We start from the raw sequence: 13,550 nt of genomic DNA, 5'->3' as shown, positions 1-13,550 counted from the left end.
ACTGCAAGGTCTTCTGACAGAGCACCACAAAAATGTCATCGGAAAGCATCAGGTTTTTCACTGTTCAGCTGATTGAGCTGCTAAAAGTACAGCTGTCATATTTCATGATAACAGCCACAATATGTACAAATGAAGTACAAATGCAGAGAAATGTATTCAAAGATGTTAATATTACAAAATGCAATTGATTGATGCTTTTTATTGTCAATATTTGTTTAATTTTAATTGTTTTAAAGTGGGTTTCTTTAGGTTTACTTCAGTTTTTTTCCTGTTTACAATTGTGCTCTATTTGCAGTAATTGCAAATTGTTTTTTACTCGTCACGTCACTGTAAATATCCCATTACTTACAGATAACTATTGAGCCTATTGGAGGACAGAACAATGTTCCTCACTATAGCTGCAATGCATGCCGTCCTTCTCACCATCTTCAGAGGTTTTACTCACCTTAAAGGAGTGATATTTTGTTTTTTTTAAAAAATGAAATTATGCATTTTCAAACATTTCCCTGTGGTCTACATAAACTGTAAATGCTACGCTTGGGCCTGAATTCTTCATTAATTCAACTCCACAGGTCCATCTTCAACCCTATTTCTGAGTAATGACACCAGAAAGGTTGTTTTGAGCGCTGGCCCTTTAAATGCAAATGAGCCACTTCAGGCCCCACCCCCTCGAGGTTGTTGGCTGTGCTGCTCTGTTCTGTTCAGCCACTTATGTTCATTAATACAACCAACAACTGAACATTTTAGATAATTGGCTTGAAGTTTGGACATATTTCCAGCATGGACTACAACTGCTGCTGCTGACAAACAATTATGTCGTACTCGGAGAAATGTTCGTCAGAGGTCTTGACCTTATATGTGTAAATGTCGTAACATAACGAGTTATAGACGTAACAAATGAAGGATTTGAATCGGGTTGTAGAAATCCACTTGATTTTTGCCAAAGTGAAAATAAAGATACCTTTGCAGCACCTGGAGGGTTCAAATTCAAACTTTTTGAACTGTTAGGGTCCAAATACAAAAATAAATGAACGAAAGATTAATAAAAGTGAGTTTAGCAAAATATGACCCCTTTAAGGACTCAAGTTTGCTTTTTCAGTAAGTATTATGCTATATTGCAAAACGAGCCTCCTGAATTAGGACCCAAAACTGTTAACTGCCAGTGCACAGACCAGATTTCTCGACCATAAAATGCAGAATAAATGTCTAAAGGGAACAAAAAAATTCCACTACAGTTTATTATTACAATTATTTGTCAGGGATTCAAAAACGTATTCAACACACATCACTATTATATACTGAAAATGTACAGAACGCTTTTACAACACAGATGAGTAATATCATGATGTGTTAAGCACAAGAGGTTTCATGCTGATTTATTTTATATCCAGTCGAAAAACAATGATAAAACCGCAAACAACAAAAGGCATTTCTCTCATTCTTTACAGTTTCAGCTCATTCATATTTCTGTTTAAACTTCGTTTAATTTTTTACTTGACTGAATATAATTTTTTTTTTTTTTTTTCGGACCTAGTTTTCATTATTTTGCTAGTTTTCATTAACAATAATAACTTTGGTTCTTGCGGAATGAAGTGAAAACGTATTGCATTTCGTCAAGTTATTACATAATCCAGTGTTTTTTGCATAATTTAAACCAGTGTTTGAAGACATTTTAAAAGCGCCATCCTCTTGGGGGAACTTGTTGATAACAGTTAATGGGATTCATAGATAACCTAATCCTCCTTTCACGCCTCTGTTGGGGTATTTTTCTTATTTGAGTCGATAACTGGTTCAACCTGACAGCACATCTCATTAAAATATTTCCTTGGCTCTTATAAAAGATTAAAAAAAATGTTCACTGATGATTGTCAGCTAGTCGGATTTCAGAGTCAGGCTCAAGTAAAATGTTTTTTCATCCCTGGAGGAAGTTCACTATGGTCACAACGGTATCTACACAGAGCATCACATATTGATGATATAGTATGAAACGCTGGGATTACCGATAGGGGTACAATGAGACAGAAATACGCTTTTGGTAAAATATTCAGGCTTTTCCACAAGTGTGCCTTGAGATTTTATTCTATAACATGCAGATCCCCGGACACGTTTCTGTCCAAATCGTATTGCTGCCAGCAAAAGTAGCTTGCTTCGAATGAATCATACATTTTGATGCTGTGCTGCTGTGATACTAGCACTCATAGCTCTTGTAAAATGGAAACTTTTTCTCAATTGGACTTCCAGGTGGAATAAATGAATAAAATCTATAAAGTATAGTAAGCAGCACACTTTTCCTGCACCTAAAGTACAGTTTTATTGTGTACCTGAATGCTCTACAGCGCTGTAGCACTGGGGATATGCAAAGAGAGGAAATGGTAGATTGTTATCTTATGTGTGTTTGAGATCACATACGCAGAGCTGTGTATAGTGCTATTACCTCGCCCAGTTCCAGGTAAAGGTATCCATTTGAGCGCTAAAGTACAGTGGCATGTCAACCATCATAGTTTTTTTTTTTTTTTTTTTTTTCCAGTGGCTCTTAATAGCAAGTGAATCATCTTAAACGGCAGCACCTAGGATGCACTTTCCATTCAAATAGCTGCCATTATGCTCATTTTAGCCACTTTAGACAAACACCCACTGCCATTTGCTGACATTTCTGACACAGTGTAAGTTTCAAATGGATGTAAAACGTCTGGAGGTGAAAAAGGTGTTTCTGTCACTTCAGCTGACGTTTCTGTCTTTTAATCAACAGAAGAAAAATGTTTTATGTGTTTGTTTTTAACTGCACATTTTATAGAACATACTACCTAATACAGATGGACAGACAGGTATTTTTTCTTTTCTTCTGATACTTTATTGCTTTTATTTCTTTCAACAGGTTCTTTCTTTGTGTCTTGGTTTTTTTTCTTTATACTCTACTTTCTTTCTTTCTTTTTTCTTTCTTTCACACTTATTTAGACACAATAAAATAGAATAGAATGATGGATGGATGGATGGATGGATGATGGATGGATGGATGGATTGCTTTCTTTCTTCTCTTTCTATCTTTCTTTCTTTCACACTTAGATTAAAATAAAATATAATTGATGGATGGATTTCTTTCTTTCTTTCTTTTCTTTCTATCTTTCTTTCACACTCAAACACATTAAGAGAAAATAATGATGGATGGATGGCTGGATTTCTTCCACACTCATTTAGACACATTAAAATAGAATGGAATAACGATAGATGAATGTATGGATTGCTTTCTTTTCTTTCTTTCTATCTATCTTTTCTTTTTATCTTTTTTTTCTTTCTTTCTTTCACACTCACTTAGACAAATTAAAATGAAATGGAATGGAATAACAATGGATGGATGGATGGATGGATGGACGGATGGAGAGAGTGACCACTCCCCAAAAACATGTCAATGCCAGTCAATGTAATATTATAGAATTAAAACAAACCAAAAAACCTTCAAATACACAGTATAATGTCTCAAAGGTGACTGTAATCTTTTTGTCTTGTTCATTATTTTTGTCAGGTTTGCAAAGAGTGGAGGACCCAGATGCAAACTCAGATGCGAGGACTAAAAGGATTTATTAAATAAAAGCTAAACTAATATCGAAGGCCAAGTGAAAAGACTGTGTCAAAGTCCAGAAACAGAAACACAAGGGGAAACATAAGGAATAGAGGATGGGCATATATGGATGTAGATGATGACGTACTGGAGGGGAAATAAAATTAAGGTCATTGGTATATTTAGATAATGGTCTGGAGACTGTAGGGGAGAAGGTGAGACCAGGAAGGAGGAGACTGATGGAGACAGGACAGGGTGTACTGAAGTGGGACAACACAGAGGACAAGGAAGTCATGAAAAACCTGGCAGAAAACATGGAACAAAAAATAGAGCTGGGGAAATCATGAAGATAGCATGTCATAAAAATGGATGACTGACATGTGTATTGACTATCACATGCATCCAGAAACCAGTTAGGTGGTTGTCAGGCAGATGTCATATCGTCCTGTCTCTGCTGCACAAATTGTGTCACATGTCAACATGGCGGCTTCTGTTACAGCAGGATTTTGGCTTCATTTTCACATAGGAGGTTACAACGTCCATCTTTATATTTGGTCTATTACCTGGTAGTAACAGAAGGTAACATGGGGGGATGAGACCAGACTATTCCACAGCCATTTAAAAAAAAAAAAAATCTTTTACTGAAATTAGAACAATGATAATATAAAAAGTCATATACAGTATCCAGTATATGTGATGTGAGAACAAGAAGACTACACCTACACTCACATGTACGCACACACATTTAAAAAAAAAAAAAAAAAAAAAAAAAAAAGTGTGTGTGTGGGGGGGGGGGGGCTGCCCAGACTTACTTAATATTAAAGTAATCTATAAAGGGCTGCCAAACTGAGTAAAATAACTTTACATTATCTTTTAGTGAAAATTAGATTTTCTCCAAATGTATGTGTTGTCTTTCAACAGAGCCTGATGAGTTGGAGGATTTTTGTTGCAGTTTAACAAAATAAGGCTTCTGGGCAGTAGTGTCACAAACCTCAAAACAACACTGTTTAGTACTAAGGTCTACTCCTGTTTTCAACTTTGGGGTCGGGACCCCATGTGGGGTCGCCTGGAATTCAAATAGGGTCACCTGAAATTTCTTGTAATTGATTAAAATAAAAAGAATAATTACTAATAAAAAAAACTATATGGTGAGTTGAGAGAGACAGTCCCAATACATTAAAGACATGACAAACTCTGTAGCTGAAACTGAAGCACTGTGGTACTGTTTATCTGTCAAATGTTCATTGTGGTCGGTTTCTTTTTTTTTTTTTGTCCTTTTAATGGGCTCAGCTGGCTGACAAGCGGCTGTCTATACCAATAAGGCAGCAGCCGACACCAACTGTACTCCCAGTCATCATTGCCCATTTTTCTGACACCTTTGCTTGTGTATCCTCTTTTATTTGGACATTTTGCCAGGGAGTATCTCACACTACTTTTTTTTTTTTTTTTTTCTACTTGTCTTGTCCAGCGTCCTAACAGCAAAATGGTAGTCTGGTTCCTTTTGGTGCTTAACAAATTTGCTTTGTCAAGGGTAACTTCATAAAGTATATGAAGCGCCCTTTGATATTCTGCTGTGTTTATTATGAGTTTTGTTGAACCACATTTCAACCTGACCTGGCCGGACCTGACATGGGGGGGGTAGAAGAAGGGGAGAGAACAAGAGAGAAGAAGGTGGCGAAGACCCTCACAAGAAAGTATCAGCAATACAAACAGTAGCAACCATGGAGACAATTATAGTGGTAACAGTAACTACAACCAGAACTGAGTAAACTGGGCAGAAGAGAGAAAAAAAACAAAACGAACAAAACTACAAAAAAAAAAAACACAATAATGAAATACATAAGACCTATGAAATGATGAATTTAAGAAAGCATGAATAAAATATCGTATACCACGTTCGCACAAATAATACCTATAACAAATAATACCAGTAACAAATCCACACATCAGTTGTTCACATTGTGGTCAGTTTCAGATGCTGCAGCTCTTTCATAATTCATAGTTTGAGTTATTGTTTTCTCAGTATTAATTGTCAGCCTTGTAAATCCAAGCTGGACTGACTGTACATATCCTGACCAAGGAAAATAAAATTCTCACTTTGTGCAGTAATCTACACCTGGCTTTTCTGCCTCCGTCCATAATAATATACTTTATATAGACTAAATATCATCTAAAATTAACGTTTATTTGCAACATAGTACAGCAAACTGTTACATGATCAAAAATAAATTAATTTTAGCAAAAAAAAACCCAAAAAACTGTCTCCGTTTTGAATGTCTGGGGTCGCCAGAAATTTGTGATGTTAAAATGGAGTCATGAGCCAAAAAAGGTTAGGAACCACTGGTCTGAAGGGAGCTGTCTGTTAAAAAATTTAGACAAAGCCTCTAAAGTTTGAGTCCAATAGGTAGTGATATTGGGGCATGTCCAAAACTCCACAGCCATTTTTGATGGAAAACAAGAACAGAGTGCTTGACTGGTTCTACTCTGGTAATTACAGCCATAAAGCTTTTGTCTCCAGCCTCTGACACCATGCAGCCTTGTTCATTCACTCTAAATCAGTTAATGGAAATATCCTTTTTTTCTGTTTTTTGTGAGACTCAGGTTCACAAAGTTCTCTTCAGATTCACTTGACAATTATATGGAAACACAGCTCATGTGAACAACAGGATACTTTAGGGTCAGAAACTGTGTAATTACCTCATTATATATAATCGCCACCAGTGATTGCCAACTTTTTTAGAAACAAATGTGATTCCCGCAGGTTTTTTTGTTTGTTTTTTTTACATGTAAATTTGTAATTTGTGATGCACAAATAAATGACAAACTCCTTTACTTCATAATGTTTGTTTGAGCTATAATCTGATTAAGATGCTTCTTTTCTTTTTAAAAGTTAATAAGATCTAGCAGTGCAGATTCCCTGAGTATTTGGACAAAATACTCCTCTCAGATGTGATGATACATATGCAAAACAAAAATAGGGGAAGCATTTTAATCAATTTCTACCTCAGATTCACCCAGCAGCAGTTATTGTCGATCAATCATTCATGTTTATTTATGAAGGCGTTAAATGACTGGGAGAACTCACACACTTAGTCCATCACACGACTCCATAATGTTAGACAATCCTATTGCTAACATTTCACATTATGATGCACACAATTCACTTTAGCAATGAAGTCAATAGTTAATGGTGTCTTTAAAGAGAGCTGCTTCCTCATTGCTAAGCTCCGAGCTCCAGGTCTTGATGAGATGACAATGTGGTGATTGTCAGCGTGCCGTTTCCACATCAGTCATGACTTTTTAATGCTGTTTTCACATGGGAGCCCTCCCCGGAATGATAAACAGATGCCTAATGCTTTTATGGATGTGATTCGCCTCCCTTCTCACTCTCCTGACTTCTTCTCCTCCTCCTCCTCTACTCAACCCCCCCCCCCCCCCCTGCTTTCTCTGTACTTTCTCTTGCACTTCTTCCTCTTCCTTTGTTTCTTCTTGTGTTTCCTCTGTGGCTCTCTGACGGTGCATCTCTCTCCTCCGGCAGGTGTTGTGCCTGATCACGGCTCCGGTGACGATGATTCTGTCTTCGCAGCAGGATGCCTCCTTCGCCTTCGCCTCTCTGGCAATCGTCTTCTCTGCCTACATCACTCTGGTGGTGCTTTTTGTTCCCAAGGTGCTTTGACACACGACTGACAACTTCACACACTTGATGCGTACACTTTTAGTGGAGTAAAACTAAGGTCAACAGATGTTTTCACAAAGACACTGAGTACACAGCCAATGGGAAAGGTAAAATAACTAGATAGATAGATAGATAGATAGATAGATAGATAGATAGATAGATAGATAGATAGATAGATAGATAGATAGATAGATAGATAGATAGATAGATAGATAGATAGATAGATAGATAGATAGATAGATAGATACTTTATTCATCCCATAAGGAAATTTACAGCTTCCAGCTGTATCACTACTTTAAATTTCCACAAGGAGTCAGTGCAAGAGAGTGTTTAGAGAGTCTGTGCAATGAATGAATGAATGAATGAACTAGAAAAGCACTCGGAGAGCACAGACCTCCACCAAGGCAGATCAGCCCCCCCATCACCACCAAATCATCAACTCATCAGAATCCTTCCATAACTTTTTGAGTTATCTTCCTAACAGGCATGACAAACAAACAAACAAAAAATCTGCCCCCCCAATCACCACCAAAATTTAGTCATCTGTTCCTTGTGCCAGTATCCACATTTCCTTAAAATTCATCAAAATCCTTTCATAAATTTTTGAGTTATCTTTCTAAAAGACAGACAAACAACCCCCCCATCATCACCAAAATTGTATTATTTGTTCCAGTATCAACATTTCCTGAAAATTTCATCCAAATCCGTCCATAACTTTTTGCATCATCTTGCTAACAGTCAAACAAACAAACAGACAGACAAACCCCAATGAAAACATAACCTCTTGGAGAGTACAGGCCTCCACCAAGGCAGATCAGTCCCCCCCCCCCCTCCAATCACCATCAAAATGCACTCATTATTTCCTTGTGCCAGTATCAACATTTCCTGAAAATGTCATCCAAACCTGTCCATAACTTTTTGAGTTAACTTGCAAACAAACAGACAGACAGACAAACCCCGATGAAAACATAACCTCCACCATTCCTTGGCGGAGGCAATGAATGAATGAGTCTGTGCAAAGGGTAAAGTGCAATGTGAACTGTGTGTGTGTGTGTGTGTGTGTGTGTGTCCTACAGTCCAGGAACAGGAACATGAGGAGTGTTACTGTGTTATAGAATCACTTTACCTTTGCAATTATAAACAGGTTAAGAGTTCTTGTAAAGACGGAGAATTACATATCTTGTGTTTTATATGGGTTGGAAAAAAAGAAAAAAGTGGCTTCTGTTAATTTACTGAATATATGGGAAGTAACCAATTCCAAAGATGTTAAATTAGGTGACTTTTTGCCCAATATATTTTCAGACCAGGCTCATTACTTTGTTTTTAGTGCATTTTAGGGAAATATCTCGCATTATTTATTGCGCATGAACATGACATGATGTTTCCACGTTCACTACAGAGCCTTTTTACGTCCAATCGTGCCATATGTGGTGTCACTGAATAGCTGAAAAACTGCATTTTACCCAAAGTATTTGCATGCATTGATAGGATTAGTGCTTCAGAAGATATTAAACATTTTATATCACTTGATGCTTTTAATCGCCACTGGCTGTTTAGGTCCTTGAGGGTTAATCCCAGAAGGCCAATTAATTTGTAGCTTATTCATACAGTCCATACACACAGACCACAACCAACTGACCACAGATCAACAAACTGTTATAACAAAAAATACACAAACCAAGGGATAAAGACCCTGTCTCCATAATTGGGTTTGGTGCTGTGCTAAAAGCAGACAAATGTCTAGCTGAATCTGTTGTTATTATTTTTATTCTTATTATTATTCTCAAAAACTCTCTGGCTTGTTTGTATTTCGTCAACACCGGGGCCTCCCAATTTATTTTTAAAGATATGTTCACATACTGAGAGTCACTGGCATTGAGTCAGACAGTCAAGATGGAGCGATCAAGGCAGTGGCACGTTCACAAAAGAACTGGCAGGGCAACTATTTTTTGCAGAAATAAATATGACAGCAGTATTTGCAGGCATTTGTATTTTCGTCACTTCTTCAAGTTGAAGTCAGATTTCCACTCTTGATTACAAAGGCAAAGAAAATACACCTGTCTCAACTCAGCACTCCTAAAAAAAAGAACAAATGGATGCTTTTCAGAATCGTCTCTTCAAAGGAAAGAATAATGTTGAGCCAAAGTTTCCTTTAACCCATAAAGACCCAATGTAACTTTTATGTCAGTTCCCAAATACGTTTTTCTCTATTTAACCTTTCCAAAGTGATTTATCACAATTCATTATAATATTATCCTCTGAATTTTTCATTTTTTTCCATGTGAAAATCATCTATTTTCCTATATTTAATTGACTGATCATGTAGATGTTCATAAAAGGTCAGAGTGAATTCAAAGGTTATTGTATCAAAACACAAAAAAATGAAGATAAAGTGACTTTTTCAGTAAAATCTATCATTAACTGAACATAAACACAGTGTGTCCATCCACTGTCATTGATCAAACTCCATGGGTTTTACTGGTGAATTAATGCTGTAGAAGATGACGGTGTTTCCATGTTCACTACGGAGCCTCTACGCAGCCCAAATGGGTCATATCTGATGACCATGAAAAGATGACAAACTGTATTTTACACCAATTATTTACATGGATTGATAGGATTAGTGGATCAACAGTTTAGATCAGTAGAATCTTTTGGTCGACGGTGGATGTTTGGGTCTTTATGGTTTAATGGAATGTCAAAACGTAGGATGATTTCCTTTTGGCCCCCAGTTTCTATCCAGTTTAATTTGTAACCCTCTGCAATTAACATGGGCAGAACTAAGCTTGAGGTGCAGTGATAATGACTTTGCATATTGTATCAAGGAACTTATTCTGTTCAATCATTTGGGGAGGTGAACTGTAACTTTAAACAGGCTATATGCAGTGTTTCTACTTTTGCATATTAAACCATAACATGCTGCGCACTTTTAATACCCCTCAACCAAATATAGTGTAAGATTCTGTTGAAAGTTACTGCCCTATAATTTAGATTAGATTGTCTTTGTGTAAAACTTATTACATACATATTTATATTTGGAAGTACTCAGATATTATAACTGCATAAGGCACAAGGCCCTTTGACCTTGAAAAAGTAGGTCAAGGTTATCCATTTTCAACAAGCTTCTGCTCCATACCAAGATGCATCCACAGTATAAAATTTGGTGCAGATTTCTCAATGCATTCTTCAGATGATGCAATTATGTTGTTGAATAGACAGACAGACAACAAAACGATTACAGTACCCCTCAGCCAAGCAAGGTTATTATCGTTAACGAAAACTAACGAAATGACGAAAACTAGAATTGAAAAAACGTTTTCGTTAACTGAAATAAATAAAAAACATAATTAAAAGAAAAAAATGATGACTAACTGAAACTGTGTTGTGTGCTTATAAAACTAACTGAAACATAAAAATTATGGATAAAATTCCCTTTGTTTTCGTCTTTGTCAGTGTCGGATTGATATAAAATCGATTTATTTCCCTCAAGCAATTTTAGCTGCTGGCACCATATGATATTAAACGGTCCGTCACTTGTGGTCACTTGTGGTTTACAGTCATTTTCTGGTCCCCACTCTACCTGGAAACATGGAGACTAAAGTTGGGAGAAAACAGCTGAGTCCTGTCTGGGATTTATTTGAATACGACGGCGAAGAAGATAAAAGATACGACAAAACTAAAATTAATACTAAAACTAAACTAAAACTAAGCATTTAGAAAATAACAAAAACTAATAAAAACTAGCAAACCTGCTCTAAAAACGAATTAAAACTAACTGAATTAGAGAAAAAAAAGTCAAAACTAAATAAAACTAAACTATTATGAAAAATCCAAAACTATTATAACCTTGCTGCCAAGGGGTAAAAGTGACATAAAATTATCCTTAGAGTGTTAAGAATAGTTGTGATTTTCACCACTGAACACAGCTCTTAATGAAAAAAAAAGAGTTTGATGCTGAAATGTCAGTGATTCTTCTACACGGGTGAGTTTGATTATGAGGCTTATGAAGGTATGAAGTTATTATGGGATGTTATCTTTCCTAAGTTGCCATTGGTTGCTCCACGGTTACTAAACTGACTAAACTGTGACTGTTCTGACCTTGTTTGGACGATTCCAAACAGATCTTTAGCGGAGATATTGACGACACAGACTGTACAGTAAGTGGAGGTGATTTATGGTTTTACTGTGGCTGTTTTCTGTCTAAAAACAGAGCTAAGCTAACAGAGCTCTAATGTAAACTATCAGCTGATGCAGCACAGGAAGATTATAAGACCCAGTGTTATGAGCGACTGTCAAAATAAGCCTTTATTTAGTTTGAAGCAGAAATCTTGATGATTTTATAATACAAATGTGTGTAAACAATGAGCTTTATACTTTATTCAGTGAGTGATACAGTCTGTGGATACATACAGGTGGTTCGTTGGTGGTTTTGGTAGTTCTAAGCCTTTACTGGTATGTGACTTCCCCCTGCTGTTGAGAGCCAGGAAATTCTACATAGATTAATACTACATGAAACTGCTTTAAATGTCTAAGATAGGGAGGAGATTCAATTTGAAATGAAGCAGGACTGTTACATAAAGTTCAGTCACTTTTCACTTTCATGGTCTGATCTAGTGTAGGAATTTAAACTGGTTTTAGATGCAAACCGCCTGAACCGACATTTATCTTTTTGATAAGTTGCATCAAATTAAAATGTAGAAAACTGATGAAACAAAAAAACATTTTAAAGTGTAGAATGACAGAATGTGAGTGTCTGTGGACCGTCTTAAAAATTGATCTGCTGTGAAAAACACACTTTAAATGAAGATCATTCATTCATTCTCTCATCAAACATCTATGGAAAAAGTAGTTTTCACAAGATCTTTTAAAGCTGACCCCACAGTTGTCAAGTTGCTGCCATCAACGTTTTCTGAAGCAGTCCGTCTAATGAGGATATCCCCAGTCTGTCTGTGCGATCAATGCAATTCTTCATGTGTTTGTCATCAGTTATTTCTCTCATATTTGTCAAACAGTGAAAGCGACTCTCTACTCAGCACAACACAACTTTGCAGCTGAACACACACACAAACACACACACACACACACTCACTCATATAGAGCAGTGTTTCCCTACGTTTTTCCAGGGACCCACTTTTTAAGAATAACAAATCACCACAACCTAATTCACTTTAGGCCTAACACTCACTATAAATCATGAGAGGAGGAGAATGTGTGCATAAATTAACATTTTGTGACATTTTACAGCCACATCATGAATTGTTAAACCTGGTGTTTCAAAAAGAGATAAATTACAACTTTGTTTTTAATGCATTTCTTTCATGTTTCTTTATGAATTCAATACATTCACTGTGATCAAAGATGTCTTATTGGAAGTTTTATGAAAAAACTAGAAGAACACTTGGAGAGCCCAGACCTCTGCCAAGGCAGATCAGCCCCACCCCCAACACCAACAAAATTTAATAATTTGTTCTTTGTGCCAGTATCAACATTTCCTGAAAAATTCATGATCCATCTATAACTTTTTGAGTTATCTTGCTAACAGACAGGCAAACCCTGTTGAAAACCTAACCTACACCGTTACACTTGGTGTAGGTAATAACATGAAAAAGGAAGGATGTAATAGACTAAAATTATGTAAAACAAAAAAAAGTGAAAATGAGCAACAAAATGAACAAAAACAGCCAAAAGTAATGAATAAAAGGAACAAAAATGAATAAAATATCAACAAAATAATAAGTAACATGAACAAAATAAGCCCCAAACTGAATGAAATTGGAAAAAAGACGAGAATATGAACAAAAACAAGTAAAATAATAAATAAAATGAACAAAATGAAGAAAACAAATAAGAAAATCTACAAAATAATAAATAACATGGAGAAAATGAGCAACAAAATGAACAAAAACAACCAAAGTAATTAACTAGAAAAGCACTTGGACAGCTCAGACCTCCGCCAAGGCAGATCAGCCCCCCCCCCCCCCCCCCCAGTCACCACCAAAAAGTAATCATTTGTTCCTTGTGCCAGTATCAACATTTCCTGAAAACTTCATGAAAATCCCTCCATAACTTTTTGAGGTATCTTGCTAACAGACAAACAGACAAACCCCAATGAAAGCGTAACCTCCGTCATTCCTTGGCGGCAGGGCCAGATTAATACTTCATTGTACCCTGGGCAACAATATTCAAGGGCCCATCATCACAACCCCAGGATCCCTATAATCTGGCAAAATACAGAATAAGTTCCAGGAATATATGTAAATATACCCCATACTTCAATATCTAACTATCATCAAATGCATTTTGATGTACAAATGTGT

General features: G+C 36.4%; 1 protein-coding gene across 1 annotated transcript in view; it reads left to right on the top strand.

The window, feature by feature from the left end:
* The window catches only part of gabbr1a (gamma-aminobutyric acid (GABA) B receptor, 1a), a 213,993-nt gene that overhangs the window by 189,517 nt on the left and 10,926 nt on the right, over positions 1 to 13,550 (top strand). Inside the window, exon 22 of the mRNA XM_030157135.1 lies at positions 7,095 to 7,223. Coding sequence (XP_030012995.1) covers positions 7,095 to 7,223 — 129 coding nt within the window. The remainder of the gene's footprint in view (positions 1 to 7,094; positions 7,224 to 13,550) is intronic.

The sequence above is a fragment of the Sphaeramia orbicularis genome, chromosome 16 (assembly GCF_902148855.1).
Source record: "Sphaeramia orbicularis chromosome 16, fSphaOr1.1, whole genome shotgun sequence".
Taxonomy (NCBI): domain Eukaryota; kingdom Metazoa; phylum Chordata; class Actinopteri; order Kurtiformes; family Apogonidae; genus Sphaeramia; species Sphaeramia orbicularis.
Note: the sequence above shows the minus strand (reverse complement) of the source record. Positions and strands in the feature narration are given on the sequence as shown.